General features: G+C 40.2%; 2 protein-coding genes across 3 annotated transcripts in view; one reads left to right on the forward strand and one right to left on the reverse strand.

The window, feature by feature from the left end:
• The window catches only part of dnajc17 (DnaJ (Hsp40) homolog, subfamily C, member 17), a 70,344-nt gene that overhangs the window by 19,911 nt on the left and 30,441 nt on the right, over positions 1-19,992 (reverse strand). The window contains exon 12 of one of the 2 annotated variants that reach the window (XR_008599974.1): positions 19,915-19,992. The gene's annotated coding sequence lies outside the window, so the exon portion shown is untranslated. Of the gene's footprint in view, positions 1-17,685 lie in introns of those variants that run through there. The other variant, XM_035949569.2, reaches the window with a different exon arrangement.
• gchfr (GTP cyclohydrolase I feedback regulator) lies at positions 14,231-16,265 on the forward strand. The gene is made up of 3 exons (XM_023273327.3): positions 14,231-14,390; positions 14,900-14,994; positions 15,676-16,265. Exons 1-3 carry the CDS (start codon positions 14,355-14,357, stop codon positions 15,803-15,805), a joined length of 261 nt encoding a protein of 86 aa, XP_023129095.1. The 5' UTR covers positions 14,231-14,354; the 3' UTR covers positions 15,806-16,265.

Raw genomic sequence — 19,992 nt, forward strand, 5'->3', positions numbered from 1 at the left:
TGGTTACAATAACAAGCCTATGAACACTCTAGACTATATAGCAACAACAAATATAAAAGAAAACTTACATTTTTTAAAAAAAATAAAGGGTCGCAATTACAGAGCAGAGTATCATTCATAGATTGTTTATTTAAACTTAATCTCAATTTAGTCTATTTTAAAAAAATAAGGTTCTAATTATGAATGTAAATGGAATCTCTGACTCACTCTTGTTATATTCTGACCTTATGTGAACATTAATCAGGGCACTAAGGTCACTGCTTAGTCTGTGTTGCAAAATTGGACACATTTTGGTTAATACCTATGGAACTTCCGTGAGGTGTTAAAGTATTATGGTACAATTACCATACTCTGTGTTACGATTAAATTGTTATATAAAGGTCTGTAAAAAATTAACATGCTTTTACTTTTTTTTGCAGTCAACAAGAAAAAAATTAAGCAAGGAGATCATTTCTACTGAGAATCCACATCTCTCATATTTATGCTTGCCAGGGGAAAAAAATGCCTTTAGAAGCTCTCAGAAAACTTGCCCTTCTAAGAAATCCTCTCATTTTCCCCACACACAGTCCCACAGGGGCTTCTACAAATGGTCATACCGTTTTCCAAGAGAACTGATTAGTCAGTAGACATTTTTTCTGTATACGCTGATCTGTTGTCTGTTCAGCAGGTCAGGAGTGCAACATAAGTTACTATGGTGATGCACCTCAAGAAGTAAACCACTCTAATAACCCTGAAATTCAAAGTTAAACCTAAAGCTACCTCACTAACTTCAAATTTATAGCGGCACCACTGAAGTGCCTGCATAGCCAGCACCATCCTGAGCACCACATGTTTCGGGGAATTGTGTTCATTAATGCCATGATTGGAAATACGGCAGACATTTGTTCAGCACAAGGCGTGTTAATTTGTCAGACTGCTAATTAGATGTAAGCAGACCTTGTTGCTCAGCATGCCAACTTTAACACTCATGAGACATTTGCACACTCATACTGAGGAAATGGTCGAGTTGGAATGATGGAATTCCTCAAAGACCAAGGACATTTATCACTGGATGTAGAAGCAGCTAAACACAACAACAGCTTGATGCCAGTGCAAGACTCCATGCAGCCAAAGCTGCTGATTGAGAAGGCAGGGGTTTGTGGAACAGGACAAGGAAGTAACTCATTGGAAAGTGTGAAGCCAAGAAAAAAAAATCTTGAGGCATATTTGACTTTGGCAGATCCTCACCTTGGTATTATAAAATTGGCAAAACAGCTAGTTAAATATGCATGGTTTTCAAGAATCTGGCAACAAGGCCAACACAGCTTTTGCTGGCATTTTCTTTGCATTTGGGCTGGAATTCAAAATCCCTTGGAGAGTGCTCTTAGCCACAACATGCCATCTGATGTGGTCAAATAGCTTGCGATGAAAATATTGTGTGTCATTATCTAACATTAGTGTTTTAAAGGGAATCTCAAGGGAAAACAAAACACAACCATCTCTTGAGAAAATTACTTTATCTAGATGTCACTGATGTGGGAAGAGGGGCAGCAACTCTTACCCAATTTTCTGGATAAGCTTGTGACATCTCTTTTAGATAAGTGTTGGGAGGAAACAGATAAAGTTTTCCATGTGGCATGCTCTTTTTCTGGCACATTCCTTCGCCTGGTTGCCAAAGACCGCAGTTCAATGGAGTGGTACAAGGAGGACAAGGGGGAGTAAATGGTGAAACTTTAGGGGGAAACACTGAACATGCATGAAGGAAAATAGTCCTCCCAAATGACTGAGATGACCGGGGACAGAATGTGTACTAATCTGGGCGAGTGGCCAAGGCAAACAGCTCAAGGGGGCAAAGGGGAAGCTGTAGCTGGGAAAGGGGGAGTTCAAATGAAGTATATGGAGGGTGGACGAGACAAGGCGAGACAAATGCCATTACAGTGCAGAAATGAAAATCTGAGAAGCCAGGAGGGAACCTGGGAGTTGTAGGAGCGTTTCCTCTAAGGAGGGGATCAGGGTCTGGTTGCACAGGGATATGGAGCCACCTGTTTAATGGTGCTTAACATGCAGCAAAAAAAACAAAACAAAATCACATTCAACACACGAACGCACTCACCCTCATGTGGCAACATACTGTACACCGCATACTTTACACAGTATCTCCACTGCTGCCTTTCACCTCTTTCACACATAGAGACACACTCGATGAACCGATGAACGGTGTGTACTGCCAAGTCACACAGCTTGAGCAGCGGGGAGGTCCAGAAACCCAGAGGGAGAAGGTACGTGACACAGAACAGGCTAAGTATGACTGTGTGTCAGGTTGGAGGAACTAAAGTGGATTTTTTCTGAATGCTCTTGAAAGATTCTGTGAGTTTGCACAAGGGTATACATAGATATGAGTGGCAGTGTGTTTTGATAATTTAGTCTGCAAATATGTTTGTTTTCATGGAGGTGAAAGGATGGAAAAGACAGTACACTGAGAAAGAGGGCACAACATCTGATATCTATATATTCATTTAGCCAAAACCATTTTGATCAAACTTGTGGGTTCATGCAGCCTAAATAGCTGCCTGTAAAATAAAGAATACAACAAGAGGCACATGATATCAAGCCCCTCTGTGTTGGTTTGAGTGCTGTGTGACTGGTTGTATGCACATGTGTATACAAACTAGCTCCACCACAGTGTCAGGAGATGCGTGGAGATGGCATATGAGATTCATGCTGCATCGATTGCTTTCTCCAAACTCTGAAAGTGATTTTCTCACCGTATCTTGCAGGAAATGATTCATTAGGCTGTGGCCCAGTTGGGATCACTCTGACATGGAATAAGAAACAGCTCCTCACCCCAGGCTGGTGCATTTGGAGTGTGCACCGAGACAAAGGGGGAAGATGGGAAGCAGCCTGTGAAGGCAGTGATGGGAGGGGAGCGAATTTTTTAAAATGGCAGGGATGGATACAGGCGGAGGAATGGAAGGCAGGGCTGGAGGAGAGGAAGCATGGAATGAAGGAGGGAGGGGAAGAGATGGGGATGGAGGGACGCAGAGGGGGAAAGGGGAGCCTCTGTGGCTTTGAGTCAACGGTAGAACAGCTCCCAGACAAGCTTGTCTTTCCTGGAACACCACAGAACAACTCAGCACGAAAGAGAATAACGCAATGTACTAATCTTTCTGAGGTCATCTTGAACACATCTTTGTCAACTGTTTCAGTATCCTACCTCAGCACTGCAGCTCATGGGAAATGAATGCCAAGACAGTATGTACAGATGGGTAAATCCTTGCTTGATCCAAAATTAAATCATAAAAGAAATATCAGAAATGCTGAAAATGATTGCAGTAAGATAACCGAACAGGTATATGCTGAATTAATGGCTTTTGTTTTCAGTTCTCTCTGATCATTGAAGCCAGTCAGCTGGTGTTACTTTACATTGTGTATATGAGTAAACTGAGGAAAGCCCACAGTGTGGCCAGATAGCTTAAAGTTGCCAAACAGAATCTCAGAAACCCAACTGCTTAAAGTCAGACATTGGAAGTTCGATGTCAAAATTTCTGACCCCTCACCTCTGGTGATCCCCAGTGTTCGGGCGTGGAAAGAAACACCCTTGTGGCGCTAAACAGCTGCGCTCGCTAACTATGTTATGGTCTAAGTTTGACAAATAACCTATCTATGATTTCATTATTGTACCACAAGATTAACGAAACACTGAGTTTCTACTGTTTAGAGCGAGCAGTTGGTATTATTGCCATTATTCTAGCAATGAATACCTCTAAAAACTATCTTAAAAAAATGCCTCCTTTTCTCTTTCACTCATTCACTACTCCCTAGATAATAGATACCCATTAGTTTAGTCAACAGTGAGCAGAGAATGTGGATTCCCAAAGCTTAAATGTCATCATTCTGTTTAGAACAGCTATAATTTGGGGATCTGGAAACTGCAGCAGAACATAGTGTATGTATCATGTGCATTAACCTTTTCATTCCACCGTGGAACTTTGGATCCGCTGTATAGTGGATGCATTGACTCACCCAGACAGTGAGATAAAACAACGGATGCTTGGAAATCCCAGCATCCTAATGTGAACCTAACATGAGTGCTGGTGGAAGATAAGGAGGATCTGACTTATGTGGAATGCAGCATGGTTTAAACTAAAGAGCAGAGTGTTGACAATAAAACAAACTTTTCCTTGAAGCTGTTAGAAGTGGGATGAAGAGTGAATACGAAGAAGAGAGGAAGCAAGATAAGAAAGAGAGGCCTGGATTACATGTTAAGCTTCATTACTCAACCTCCCACTCAGTTTAATCAAGTAAGAGATAGAGACAGAAACAGAAACAGAGGGAACATGCAAGTACAAATGGCACACACAGTATAATTGCACGTGTGTGGTACGTGGTGTGTCTGTACATGTGTGTTTATGTGTAGTCGTGTGGGTGTCCATGTCTCCCTTGTGACTTTGTGCTTCAGTTAAAACTTGTAATAAAGCAGCAAATTATGAATTAGATAAGTGTCAGTGAGCTATTGGTCTGGGAACACAGCAACCATCCCAACCACACTACATCTGAGAATGTGACTTTCTGCCCTCAGCTTCATCTATCATCTTGTAAAACCATAATAGCCTGTGTGTGAGAGTACATATATGTGCTTTCAAGAATTTCCCCCGGGTTACTGATGATAGTTAGGCCAGTCCCAACGTACCTCAAAACCCAGAAAACGTGTTAAATGGTCAGATTCCGGATGCATTCTCTTAAAGGATTCAGACCCAAGATAGTAATTTACTTGTTATCTGTCACAACAAAACAATAAGATCATACAGTCAGATAGTAATTTATTGTCTTCTTGAGCTGAAGTGGTGTTTTGGTATGATTCTGCTGATGGCTTGTTTCAAATATTCCTTAAACTGATGTGTTGAGGGTCTGCGTTGTATATTATTTTTTGTGTAATATTTTTTGTACATAATTTGTGTTTCACCTGTGCGTCCAATTTATCTCAGTCTGAAAACCCAGTTTCCCATGTGAATGATAAAGGCCATAAGCATAGCAAGGAAACCCCATAAGACATGTGGCCTTGATCAGAGTCAGTAGTACCATGACATCACTGTCACATAATTGACTTTCATCGTCTGTCGCTCTCTTTCCTCCTTTGTTGTCAGGGCAAGTGGAGGCCACTGCTATTTAAGTTTCTCTCTTTTGCGTGATTATAGTGTTGACTGTAGGTTGAAATATTAAAGTCTACTATGCCTCTAGATATTCTATTTATGTAGTTGTTTTCTAGCCAGATTTTTCAATTTTGCCCATCTTTAGTCTAAAAACAAGACATTTATGAGTTCCCTCATTAAGTTCCAGTATGCAGATAACAACAGCATTGCAGCTCTCGTAGAAAACTACCTACAACAGATCCTGACTACCTTCAACTATACATGCACAAAATTGAGATTTTAAATCAACTCCAAGAAGACTGAGATTAACTACCAAACTTCACCATACTGGATAAAACCATCAATTCAATTTAGTGAAAAAAAACTGAAAAACATGGACCACTTCCAATGTCAACCTTAATGACAAGATCTGACATTGTTTTAATCAACATCTTAAAGACTCCCTCTGGTGAAAATCGTTTTGACCTTGTTCACACTGTCAACATGGTATTTTTATATGCTAGAAGATATATCATGAGTAAAATAAACAGTCAACATCATGGCTGGGCATTTTCTCTTTGAAACTGCTGCATACTTTAACCAACCATACATTCAGAATGGCATACCTTTGATATGCATAGAGGAGTTTTTAGGGGTTTAATCAATGACCAGAGAGGGACTTTAAACATGAGCTGGGAAGACACAAGTACCAATATCAGTGTCTTCAATAAAGAAAAAATAAGAAGCACCGTTGCCTACATCATCAAAAACCAACTAAGATGGGGCTGTCATGTTGTTTGGATGAAAGATGATTGTCTGCCCAAACAAATCGTCTACTCACAGTTTAAAGATGGTGAACATAAAGGAGTTGGAGAACAGAAAAGATTCAAAGACATCTAAAGCACAGCATAAAGAATTTACCATCAACAGCTGGGACACCGATGCCAAGCACAGGGAACTGTCTTGCAAATCATCATCCAAGAAGGATAATGAAGCCAACATGTACAGAATTACAAGCAAAGTGAAGAAAGTGGAATCCCATCTGCAATCTGGAAATACCTGTACTGAAAGTGGAAGAACTTTAATGCAAAGACTGTATTTCTAAAAGCACCTGAGAGCCCATAAATAGATCATGGAATGAAGACGACCATCATTGACCTCAAGCAATAGCCACAGTGACAAATATTTCCTTTCACCAATGACAACAAGACCACCAATGACATCAAGTGTTGAAGCGGCTGCTTCCCAGCGCGTCATCATAACACACATCATTACTCACTGGCCATACAGCTGCTGAGACGATGTTTCAGTGTAAACCAGAGAGCGCCCTGTACTATGAAGGGAAACTGCCAGGGCAGCTATTGTGCTGTCTTGCTGTTGTTGTTGTGAATTAAACAAAGTCAAGCTGTCCCTTCACTCCTGCCAAGCTCATTGTCATAGCTGTTTTTCTAAGAAAAGCCGTTCCTTGTGTAGTGAAGCTGCGGTGATACACTGAGCAGATTACCTCTTCCGGATTTGCTCATAAACAACAACCACATGCTGCAACATATAATAAAAAACATGATAATAACCACAGGCTTGATGGAAATTATGATTTGACTCAGTCCTAGTGCTATGTACCCATGCTGTCATCCTCCTCTCTCTGCTCAATTATCTCTCTTGACTTTTTATCCCCCCTGTCCTTATATGCTACTTTCCATAGATATTAACAAGTTATATTGGGAAAACAGCTGACAATCCCATGAATCTCAGAACTTTTTGATATAAACATGTCTTTTCAAGTCATCTCATTACTATTCTGATGCAGATAAGTCATCCACAATTAGGGCCAGATTAGAAGATAAGTACGTTTATCAAACTGTCTGTTGTAAGACTTTAAATTTGAAAATTAAGGAGTAAGAACTGATAGCTATCTAAGGACATTAGGTCATAATTGCAAAAGTTTCATAATATGATGTAGTTCATAATGCAAATGATGCATAGATGCATCTGATTTTTAAATTATAATTTCATAGAGACTGATTTGCATTCCAAAGTATTCTATGTCAGACAGGTGTTTCTGGAACTTTTTGAATCAACTGAGGCAACTCCCAGTCACAATAGCTCACATTTAGCAAAAAGAGTAATTATTTGGTCTATGTAAAGCATCCAGAATTCTCAACTACATGAAGAACTAATAACTAGTCATTCTAATTACTCACTATTGTTGTCAAATACACTAAATGTGACATAGAAAAGTACAGGGAATGCAGACAAGCAAACTAGGCTTCATACACTGCCTGTCCAAAAAAAAAAAAAGTCGCCACTTGGATTTAACTAAGCAAATCATAAAGAGCCTTCCATTGGATAATTACTGAAATGATGAATATGTTTCAGCTGGCAACAACTTATTTAGCCCGTGTCGGAAGACATATCCTGTGGTTGCAGAAATGATGTTAATCTGTTTCAGAAGAGTCAAATTATTGCCCTGCATCAAGCAAAGAAAACAACTGGAGATTTCTGAAACTACTAAAAATCTGGTTAAGAACCGTCCAACACACTGATAAAAATTGAAGGATAGCAGAGAACCATCATCTTCGAGGAACAAATGTGGTCAGAACAAATTCTTATATGATCGTAGGAAATCAACAGTAGAACTCACGGCTATGTTTAATAGTGAAAGTGAGAGCATTTCCACACACACATTGTGAAGGGAACTCAAAGGATTGGGACTAAACAGCTGTAGCTCTAAGAAAACCACTAATCAGTGAGGCTAACCAGAAAAAAAGGCTTCAGTTTTCTAGGTAGCATAAAGATTGGACTCTGGAACAATGAAAGAAGGCCATGTGGTCTGATGAGTTCAGATTTACCCTGTTCCAAAGTGATGGGGGCATCAGGGTAAGAAGGGAGGTAGATGAAGTGATGTACTCATCATGTCTAGTACCTACCCGCCTGTAGAGGTCAGAGTTATGATCTGGGGTTGGTCAGGTTCAGCAACGTTATGCTCCCAAAGAATGAGGTCAGCTGACTACCTGAATATACTGAATGACCAGGTCTTTCAATCAGTGGAGCTTTTCTTCCCTGATGACATGTTCCAAGATGACGATGCAACGATTCATGGAGTTCACATTGTGAATGAGTGGTTCAGGGAGCATGAGACATAGTTTTTCACACATGGATTGGCCTCCACAGCATCCAGACCTCAGCCCCACTGAGAATCTTTGAGATGTGCTGGAGAAGCAGTCTGACTCTCCCATCATCAATATGAGATCTTGGCAAAAAATTAATGCAACTCTGGACAGAAATAAATGCTGTGACATTGCAGAAGCTTATCGAAACGATGCCACGGTGGACGTGTGTCTTTCTCAGAGCTAAAGGTGGTCCAATGAAATATTAGATTGTACGATATTTTTTTTTTGGACGGGCAGTGTATATTTACATTTGCATTACTTTTTCCTGTTTATTATGCATCATGTTGTTTCCTGCTAGTCCAATGAGTCCCATTTGTGGTAATCCATAGAGACATGCTCCTAACACAGAATCCTGGTCTAAATTGAGGTGAGGAGAGAAGAGACACAGTGTGTGAGAAAATGTCATTCCAAATATCTGATGGCATTATTCTTAATCACTGCAAGAAAGTCTCCCTAAACAATCCTCCTTGCCAGTATGCAGAACCACTGAAACCACATCCTGGTGTTTCTCAACAAAATGTTAACCTGGTGACAGCACTTGAAATGTTTCATAGCGATTCATACAGCCATGATGTGTTGTGTAATTCCCAAACCCAGCTGTATCATCTATCAGTGAGCACAGCATGACAAAGGAGGAGGCGAGGTGAGGTAAGGTGAAAAGAGAGGAGGAGGAAAAAGAGAACTGAACCTTGCTAAGGCTGCTGGGTAATATTTCTGCAGCTTGGAGACACTTTATGTAAGCTGCAGGGTGTAATCTGGAAAACAGCAAAAGAAAAGGAGGTCAGTGTTGTATCTCCTTGCAGATGAGGAATTGCGAGGCTCCTCAGAGGGAAACCAGACTGCACAAGCAGACACACACAAGTATAAATTCACACGTATAAAAGTCTAAAGAAGAAATACACAGCTCTACAATACAGTGATTCATCACAATTAAATGAAAGTAAACCTATACACTGTGCAGCCCTAACACCCAGTCTATCAGAGAGCTGCCTATTGTCTCTACGCTCTCACAGTTTAGCTCTCTCGGCTGAATATTGGAATATCACTTCAACACACACCTACAGTAAATCACCAAATACACACACTGCCTGCTGTATAATTCATTGCTATTCAGTTCCCACTCGGTGATTTAAAACGATTGCTTTAGCAGTCCAACCTTTCAGTGCAGGTCCTCACCCACGCATATTCACAGCAAGTAAATCCGTCAAACACATTTATCATAGAAATCCTGATGTTGCGTGTGGGATGTCTGACGCACAGGGAATTAGACATTGCAAGACATAGAGTTTATTTTTTAAGGATTACAAATAGCACATGTTAAATAGGCTGCCATGCATGGAATACACTTAAGTCAGTGGGAGTTTTTTGCTTTTCTTAGTACAGTACTATTTGTAAGGTTACACCTTCAGCTCTATTGTTGCAGGAGGTCTAGTTGGTGCTGCAAAAAATACTTTTACTTTAAAAATACATAATTAATAATTAGGAATAATTGTTTTTTGCAGAGAATAATGCTATGCATTTATCCAGTTTTCAACAGCTGTGCATTGTAGAGTCAGATTAACTACCATTATGTCACTGAATTTATAGGTTATGTGTACTTTTATGAGTAAATTACATGCAATCGTAGGTTGAACTCTTGTTCTTGCAGACTGTTTTATGACACTGCTCTCGTGTTCCTGCATCAGGCTATCACACTTTAGCTGAGAGGGTGAAGGCAAAGGCCTCATCAAAAGATCAAAGTGCTTCCTGTGGACCCACCAGGGATGTGCTCCACTATCACTGCAGGTCACAGGAGACGTGACCCTGGACTCTAATAACCAGCAGCAGATGAGCCAGCGCAGGAAGACACTGCAGGAGCACAGGAAGTGGCTCAGATAAAAACATGCATTGAGAGAGTGTCCTTTTTTTGGCAAGAAGCAGAGGGGGTCTCTGGTTTGTTTTTGGGGCCCCGGCGACAACCCTGCTGCCTTCCTGTTTTCTTTTCTGCAGTAGGTCTCAGGTTAATGGAGACAGACAAAACATGAGAAAAGACACATTCCATAGAAAGTCCTGTTCCTCCTTTCACACCACAAATGACTGAGATGAAAGCTGACTCATCTGATGGACTGCTGAATGTGAAAACATGCAATTTGTCAATCAACAGAAGGGGAAAGCATTCTGACAACCTCTATTAATTTAGAGAGACAAGTGATAGGAGTGACAGGATCAGATGGAGGCCACCTGAATGCTGCAGCTGGCCCACTTGGTGCATAAACTTCAACCGTCACATCCTTCCCGACATCCTTGTCAGTGGTGAATTGCAGCCGCTACTTGCTGTCATACAGATGGGCTGCACCATTCAAGTGGCCTCCATGTGAGACAGTGTCTATAAAAATTATTCACCCTCCTTGAAAGTTTTTCCCCTTTAATTGCTGTTCATCATTGAATCATGGTCAATTTAAGTTTCACAATAGTTTCCAAGAACAGACTCTTTAATGTCAAAGTGAAAACAGATTTCTGCAAAGGAAAGCCAGTTAATTAAAAAAATAAAATGTAAAATAGCAATTGCACGAGTATTCAACAGGTGTAGCCAATTGGTGCTAAAAGCCACACAATTAGTGAAATGAAGATCATCTGAGTTGTGTTGTGATCTACGTCATGAACACATCTCACAGCGTCAGTCATGTGACCTTCATGTCCAACATGCTCTGCCCCTGCAGTATTCTTTACAAGACCAAGCTGCCGTTCATTGTAGTTATGAACAAGACTGATATAATCGAATGAGTCTCAAGTGATTGTAGCATAAAAACACCTGTATCTGGAAGGTCTAATCACTGGTAAACCTGGCTAGAACTACACCCTGAAAACAAAACAACACTCCAAGCAACTCCATAAGTCAGGGGACATACACGAGAAAAAGATTTCAAAATCACTGAAGATGTCTTGGAGAGCAGGTGTTCCTCAAAAGCTGAGTGACTGTGCGAGACAGAGGATAATATGGAGATGTACACACACATAAATATACAGAGTCAACCAAAATAATGTATACACATATCAGGAAAAGAAAAACTTGCATAAATATTTCATTTGTATAAGTGCTTCTACACATATAGATACCTCTTTTGAAGTTTGATCAAATTATGATAACTCTGTGTCCTGTTGTACAATGTTCTCCCAACAGATGGCGCTACCCTCATGAATGCAGCATCAACAAGTGACGTCTACAACACAACAGAAATGTCTGGAAGCCAGTGGCCACCACTTTGAGCACCTCTTGTAATTGTAGAGGCCAAAGGTAACTCGTACTAATCTCGTGATGTCTGAATAAATTTGGTATTGAAATATTTATGCAAGTTTTTCTTTTCCTGATGTGTGTAAACATTATTTTGGCTGACTGTATATAGACGAACGTTCTGGGGCGCAAATACCACCCTTGCCTGACCTTTTTGTGTCCATGCGTTTTTAAGGGCCAATAACAAATTTCATGATTGTGGGAGTTATATTCGTTGTGGGTAAAAATAGAAAACATTCCCAAGTCTGAAAAAATTCCCTAAATAAAGTTAGAGTTTAAGAGTTTAATGTGGGTCCTAAATAAAAGATAAATAAACTCAAACGTGAGACGTGAATAAAAATTTGAGATGGTAGAGCAACATCCTTATCTAAAATGACATGGGTGAGGAGGAAATCATGTAGCCCGCACTTCAGGGACCTTTAAAGGGACAACCCTTTGAGAATATCATCAAACAAAAACTAATTTGCAACCCAGGTAATGACAGTAAAAGATGTGATAGGTCAAAATCCTAACTGAGGCCAGTGTAATTGGTGTCCTTAAGGGCATAGATCCAATACACCTTTCTTTGTTTGAGATGTTTGCCTTTATCTTCACCCCTGGCATCAAAGCTAACTTCAATACCTGACACTTTTAGGGTTAAATCACTCCCTGTTGTGATCCCATGCAGTGTCTGGACGTGGGATAGTTCAAATCCCTTGTATTAATAGCATCCCTGAGTTTTTTGACCAGTGGGAAAGACTTTGAGAGGCTAAGATGGTAGAAAAAACAGAGTGATACTGATCCTGAAAACCAGTAGGTGGCAATCTTCTCAGCAATCCTCACCAAGCACCTGTGTCCCTCTGAATGAAGAAGGGCTGTAAATTACAGGCTGTGGATAATTTCAGAGGGCAGTAATAACACTGTCATGGCAGCCCCATCTAGCAGTCAACAGTACTCACACAGGCTTGCAATACAGACTACTAGAGCTGTGTCAACTTTAAGGGCAATACACGATAAAATCGTAAAACAACATTTTACTTCATGGTAAACCACTTTGGTTAGGATTATGTCTTCAAAATTAATTGCAGTACACGGCATTTCTGCTTGGATTCATGTCTGCCTGCCATCACAATACTAAGCACTGATCAGGCTTTCAATTACCCTTCCCACTGAGTACGACATGCAAAGCCTAGCTGAATGTCCATCGGGCTTTTCTGGCATCCAAAGGACATTACATTCATATTACTGATTTTATCAGCGTCCCCGCCATTGTTGTTTGCCTTTGGTCTATGACTTTCATTTCCCTCTCTGTCACAAGACTGATCCAAAATTATTATTACTGCGCTGAGGAGGAAATTAATAAATCTCTGGGAACGACTGTGTTCCAGATAGTGCAGGCAAATGTAATACATGCACACATATATTCTTTGTTCAGCAAATGTATTAAGTACACTGCATCTTTGTGGACACAATGCCCAAATGGGATGCTAAAGAAAACTTTTCTTCTCTGCACAAATTAGGTAGCCTGGAATAAAAAGAAAATGCATGCTACAGTTGCACTGTAAATCATTTTAAGTTGATTCAGCTTAGAAATGTTAAGTTCACCTGTTGTCTTAATGTGAGTGAACTGCACTTTGGTTGACAGATTAGTTCAAAGTCATCTAATGAGTTGTGAAAGTGTAAAACTATCTCATTTAAATTAGTTAAACTGAAGAAAGAAAGTAACAAAAACTTAAGATATTAAGCTGAATCAATTAGTGACATAGAGAATAGTTACAAACCTGCTTTCATTTTACATTCCCCACGTTTAAAGAGTTTTGTCTTCATTTAACACTGAGAACTTACAGTCTCAGCTATTATTTTTTGACCAGAGTCAGTAGAAGAGACAACCTGTGAGGCTGCTTCCACTTATAATAAAATGTATTATAGGTCTATGGATGTAGGAATTGAATTCATTCCTAACCTTTGTCTCTGTCAGAAATGCTTTGCTTATTATGAAACAACCATAACATCATTTAACAAAGACACACAGCAAGTTTCCACAATGTGTCTTTTCTTAAAACTAGTAACGAACAAGAGTCTGTGGGGAGTTTTACTCTCTAAAATACATCCTGGCAAGTCTGCATTTATATGTTTCTTATAATCTTGATTTAATGAGTTGAACAAAGTCTCAGCTCATTCATCATTTTTTGCCAAAATACCTCATGTTATAAAAACTTGTGTTAAGAGGTATGAAAATAAAAAAACAGACATTTTAGGTTCAGTTAACTGGAAATTTAAAAAACTCATACATTTATATTTATTAGTAAACTAGAAAAGATGTGATTGATTTGACTAAATTCTTGTAATGATGTTTTACAGTGGGGCTACGGATGCAATGTGGCCTCACAAATTTGTGTCTCGCTAAACAAAGTAAATAGGTGAAATCACAGGACAAAATGTTTATGCTTTCCAGTCCACAGAATAATGACAATTTACAATAGACTTTTTGTTTTGAGGAAGTTTTTTCTCTTTTTTTAATGCTTAATTAAACTGGATGACAAACTATGTCTGCCATAAAAACCATTTCCTCTGCTACATGCACATTGGCCAGCATTTTTCCTGTCAACAAACTACTGATGGCGGTTGAGCAAGACTCCGGAGTCGGGCAGCGCTGTTGACAGATGCTGGGAGCGGAGTTGTGATTGGTCCGCCGCGGTGGGTGTTTCCGCATTCCGTGAAGAGCTGTCAGCAGGAGCGCAAGTTGGAGAGGACACTGTAGCGTCTGTGAAGGGACCGCTTCAGTCATTCCCAGGGGAATAAAGGACCGAAAGCCAAGGAGCGGGGATGCCTTACATGCTCATCAGTACGCAGATCCGACTGGTGTGTATCTCGCCTCCGTGAATTTCTCGTGTCATGCTTTTAGGAAGGCGCGTTCGAGTTGCAGAGTCAACGATTTATTTATTTGGCTGCACAACATTGCGCCCACTAGTAATCAATCAAGGCTGCAGATTCTACTTATGCAGTGGCCTGTAATATTCTGCATGCTGGAAAAAACAAACAGTGAAGGCTGCAAACGGAGCAAACAGCGAATGTATGGTTGTGTGCGTGTGTGTCTTGCCATGGTGCACTAAATGAAAAACACATGTTGCCCAGTTGTTGGCCTCCTGTGCATGTTCATTCTGTTGTCTGCGCGACTCCAGCAACCTAATTCTATAGCCTCTGAGTATTGGATCATCTATATTTAGTCTGTCCAGATATTAGAGATTATGATCCGCACCTGCCAGAGGGCTGCAGGTGTAGCCACTGATATGCTGCCAGAGCCGCACAAATAACAGGCAGCCTCTATTGTTTAAGCTGCACAGCTAATGTACTTCATTACCGTGTTTCAGGAGAATGGTCCAACAAATGTGGGAGATGAATTTTCTGATCCAGCAGTCATGAATTACCTGGGAGCAAGAAAAACAACCATGCTGGGAAACAATTTGTAAGTGTTGAAAATGTGAAGGGTCACCTGTTATAGTAAGTGCTTTTGTGGCAGGTAACTAGTCATATTTGACATATGAACATAACATTTGTAGGCGTACTTCAGCATTAATCCATAAAAGCACCACAACTGCAATACCCCTCACAGGATGGGGAAATTCTATCCTGATTGCATCTTTTTTTTATGAAACTATCACCACCATTACTTCACAAACAGGGAAGACTAAACTGCAGTGACACTTTTCCAATGTTGAACTCCTCACATGTGCAGAATCATTTCCCAGATGCACTGTAAATGTACTCACACTGGGGCATATTTCCGTATTTAGGCACTTAAAACCAGTGTTCCTTTCATTTTGGCACTTAACATGTACATATTGAAGACAGAGCTCAGATCAAATCACATGGATGTAAAAAAAAAAAAACTCCAGTGAGGTTGCGGAAGGCTGCTGTTTTGCAGATTGAGAATAAACCATTCAAGGTGATGGAATACAGATCAGGGAAGTGTTGTCATTGGCAATCTGATTCAAATGCTGCTGGGAAATGAACCAAGGTGTGGAAGGAAGTGAACAAGCACTCTAACAATTAACGGCATTCTACTTTCCAAGCAAAGTTTACCAAAAGACAGCGAAATCCCACATCTGTGGAAAGCACAATTACTTTGTGTTTATTCTCATTTTAGCTCTGAATACCATGTGGACGACCCACCTCGCCTGGTGCTCGACAAGCTGGAGAAGATCGGCTTCCGCGTGCTGACGATGACGGGCGTGGGACAGACACTGGTGTGGTGTCTCCACAAGGAGACAGAGTGATCGATCACGAAGAGACAGCTGACTGTATCAGAATATCTCCATAAGCCTTTAAAAGGATGAATGATTTGTCTTCAAAAGCTTTGTCATTTGTTTTTGTTTTTTTAATATACTTTACCTGCTCTGTATTCAACATTTGCAGCTATAAAATCAGCTCTTTGTGGAAGTGCAAGTAAAGTTTAAAAGTTGAGATTATCCCTTACATAAGGTTTCAGATTACCTGCAATGGGTCATAGGTTACCAATTTCAAGAGGAAAACAAAACTACATTTTGGGGATTTTATAAGATCCTTTGCCAATATTGTTGCTGTTTACTACTGATGTCCAAGAGCAGGAAGTGAAGTAGGTTTAATGTATCATATAGCTTCTAAGTAAACAGTACTGTGCTTTATAGATTTGTACATACATCAATGTGTAAAAATTCTTTTTTTAATATGATTAAATGAAGTGATGATCTCGAATAATTGTGTACTTTTTTAATCAATGCATGCATATAATCATATAAGCCACCAAACTGATATTTATAAAACTCAAAGCATAAAATATGACAACCACGCTTGCATTGTGTGCCCTTATATTTCCATGGCACCTTACAGAGATGCTGCGTGCTTCAAGATGAGGACCAAAAATTGCAAGCACACAGAGAGCAGGAGTCTGCCTGCGAGAGCCAAAAAACACTGGGTGGTTTCATTACAGCCCCAGGTCTGCCAGCACATGTCTGGGGCCAGCCCGGATCACTAACCCACAAACCAGAAACTTTGCCAGCAAGCTCACAGCCAAACTCTTACCAGACCTGCTGCCTCACACATGACCGAGCTTCCACCTCCGCACTTCAGATCAAAAGGTGATGGTGCTTCCCATTTCTATGACCTCAGAGAGTCCAGTTACTGTTTGCATACACCGACATGACGGCTGTGATACGTGCAATGTGAGAAAAATCGGGAAGAAGACACTATGAAGCTTCCAAGGCAACAACAGGGCCATCCTCTTCTCCTGGTTTGCATGCAGCACAAGCCACTGTGGGCTTAGGGCAGGCTTGGTGGTAAATGTGTTTCCTGTAATTGTATTTCCTCTGTTGTCATTTGGACAGAGTCTGTGTGTTTCTGAGGTTTTTTTTCACATTGCTGGGATATTGAAAAAGGCTACGCATAAACAAAACCATGTGATGAGGGGATTTTGCAGGAGGAGGAGAGCAGATGTCTCCCACCACACCGCTCTGCTCTACAGCTGGACATTGTGTAACAGAGCCACGGTGAGGCAGCGCAGGAGTGGCAGGGAGATGGATGACTGGATTGGATGCTGCAAAGCTGCCATGTGGCTCCTAAATAACACTGACAGGAGAAAGCGCTGCCACACAGACCTGCAAGTACAGACACACAATTATGCCACAGTTCCCCAAGCGACAGGAAAAACAGACTATCTGGATGGATGAATGTTCCACAGGCAGAGGACCTTGTTACAAAACTCATGGTGACCGCAACAGTCTGGCACTGTGAAGTCTGACTTAATGTGGGTCACAGAGCGGTAGCGTGTCACTTCAGAAAACATAAGCAATACAGAGTCTACAGAATATTCTAGATATCTGTTACATAAGCCTATTGTGAAACAGCTCAGAACAACATTAGCTTAAGTTTTACTAAATGTATTGAGATCAGCATTGCAACAGAAGACAGATTTCATGGTCTTTGATTTAAACTGGTCCATGGCCTGTGACATGATCGATCAGAACCAGGGGTGGAGTGAAGTGTATGAAATGGAAACAGTGAGGTGGATATGTTGTCCCAAAATAAGCACGCCCATTGCTACACAGTCCTCACTTTACTCACTTCTAAAATATATTTTAAAAAAAAAAAAAAAAAAAAAAAAAAAGGAAGACGGATGTTTATGCGCTACTTGGTACAGACCTGACCACAAGGTATTAGTCTTTCAGAAATAATGACTCCTGAAATACAAGCCTTTCGGTTGGTGATTTAAGTAATAGCTTTGGCACAGAAAAAAAATATTTTCTTTCTTGCTCAGAGTTAGGTCAGAATGATGAAAGTTTTGAGTCAGTGTATTCAATTGTAAGTCAGAGTCAGATGATGTATGGGAGGTTATGCTCCAGATTATTTCTTAGCCAGGAGCAATGACTCCATAGAGACTCCTTTGGTTGCCTAGCAACGTCACGATGACAAGACTCCAAAAGTCACCTCTCCCTGCCAAGGTACAACATCTAACCCCCTGTTGAACTACAACTTACTGTGTTTGTGGCTTCGTTGTTAATTAAAATGAACAAACTATAGAAATGTGTTTGTTCCTTCATAATGATTATGAAGTCCCCGTCTGCCACTGCCCTCTGCCACTTGTTGCAGCCTGAGCACACCAGCTCACCTGCAACGTTGTAAATCTGCTCTACGCTACACAATGTCAAGCTGTAATATTGGAAAAATGTAGCCATACATGTTGGAACTAAAAAACAATTCTGAACAGGAGTAATAACATGAAAAGCCCCATTCTGCAAGTTGACAGAATTGGTTCTTCAGGTTTGAAGTCCTGGATATCTAAAGCCATTCTTCTGAGGTTGTCTTTGGTACACTTAAGTTTAAGGGCAAAGATGTCACTGAATGCTATTTTGCTCATGATGTCTGCTTCTAGCATTTAAAAAATAAACTTAATTTTCGTTACAGGAGGGTCTTTAAAGCTGCCCATCTTACCATGGGCAGTTAGAGCACTAGTATACCTGTGTTTCCGTGAAAGTGGTATCAATCTTCCCAGCAAACACCCCTCACCCAAGTAAATAAGAATATTTTCCAAAAAGCTTAACTGTTGAATTGATAGGGTTACCAACAAATATTCAAGTAATATATCTACCACAGTACAAAAGCTCAGAGCTCAATGAACAGCATTGTGTAGCTTTTAAATTGTACAGTCCACAAGGCCTCTTCAGTCTGGAGTAGCTTTAGATATATTGTATACAAACCCAGGGAACAATCATCTAAACCACCAGATCTGTAATGGAGAGCTTCCAGAGTATGTTCACTTTTCATCACACGAGGCCACAGGAATTCCATAACAGCCTACCTAGTGTTCCAATCGCAGCCTAATTACTGGTTTTACATGAGGGAGAAATGATTTCCACGTAGTCACATCGAAGGGTTTGTGGTTTGAATTACTAACATCATTCAGCTAATTTCACAGATTTTCTGAATGAATGTGCAGAAAACAGACAAGAGTGATTTTTAACTTAAACTTGTTTGGCTAGAAGGAGGTAACGAGTTGTCACATTTAACGAGACAATGGCTGACAGATGCAAATTACATCATTACTGTATTTGATAAGGTGTGGTGTTGCACCGCCAATCTCAATTGGCTCTTTTACATCAAAATAAATAGAGACTAAATACTTACGGGATGCTTCAAATGTCAAATTTTTATGGGAAATATTTTACATACAAATGTGATAGTGATCCGGGACGTTGTATTGATCAGTGTTTAACCACTAAAGGCTCCTCATTACATTTCTGTGATTTATAAAGATCTGTGACACACTGAGTACTATGACAAGATAAACTGAAATTATATGCGATTTCATATTACAATGTATATCTGCCAAACTAGTCAGAGAAACCATTAAGGCGATGAAGAAATATTATCGAGAACAAGGTGGTCCAATAAAAGACTAAAAGATGCTTAAAAAAAAGCTAAATATCTTAAATTTGTAGGCATTTTCAACAGATGTGCATAACGGACAACTCAACTAAAATACAGAGCTAGATTGCAGCTGGACTTCTGTTCAGCCCATACCTTGTGTTGTTAAAACAATACATTATAAAGTGTAAAATTTTCTATTTTGAAATCAATTTGCTATAGATCAATACATTTGTTAGTAATGTTGAATACACAGTGTAGCTACAGATTATTCACAGCGATCTAGTTCTCAGATGAATGTGGTTTTAATGTGACTTATTTCCCTAACATTGATCAAATGTTGCACTAAACTTATAATTGAGTTGATTAAATGTTATTTGGTGACCTCTGACCTTGGATATACATTGCATGCATTGTTCCAGTATGGCGTCACAACATACTGTGCAGCACAAATTCACCCCTACATGCTGTGTATTGGCTCTCCTACCTCTGGGATCACACAGCTTAACACTGAATCCTGTAGCGGCACTCACTTCTTCTCTACTCTGTTTCTCCTTTGGTCATC

This window comes from Amphiprion ocellaris, chromosome 20, assembly GCF_022539595.1.
Source record: "Amphiprion ocellaris isolate individual 3 ecotype Okinawa chromosome 20, ASM2253959v1, whole genome shotgun sequence".
In the NCBI taxonomy this organism is placed as follows: domain Eukaryota; kingdom Metazoa; phylum Chordata; class Actinopteri; family Pomacentridae; genus Amphiprion; species Amphiprion ocellaris.

Excerpts from the sequence above, each read along its gene's own strand:
- gchfr (XM_023273327.3), top strand. The coding sequence starts at position 14,355 with ATGCCTTACATGCTCATCAGTACGCAGATCCGACTG. Across the intron at positions 14,391-14,899 it reads TCAGTACGCAGATCCGACTG|GAGAATGGTCCAACAAATGT; the intron begins GTGTGTATCTCG and ends ACCGTGTTTCAG. Across the intron at positions 14,995-15,675 it reads ACCATGCTGGGAAACAATTT|CTCTGAATACCATGTGGACG; the intron begins GTAAGTGTTGAA and ends TTCTCATTTTAG.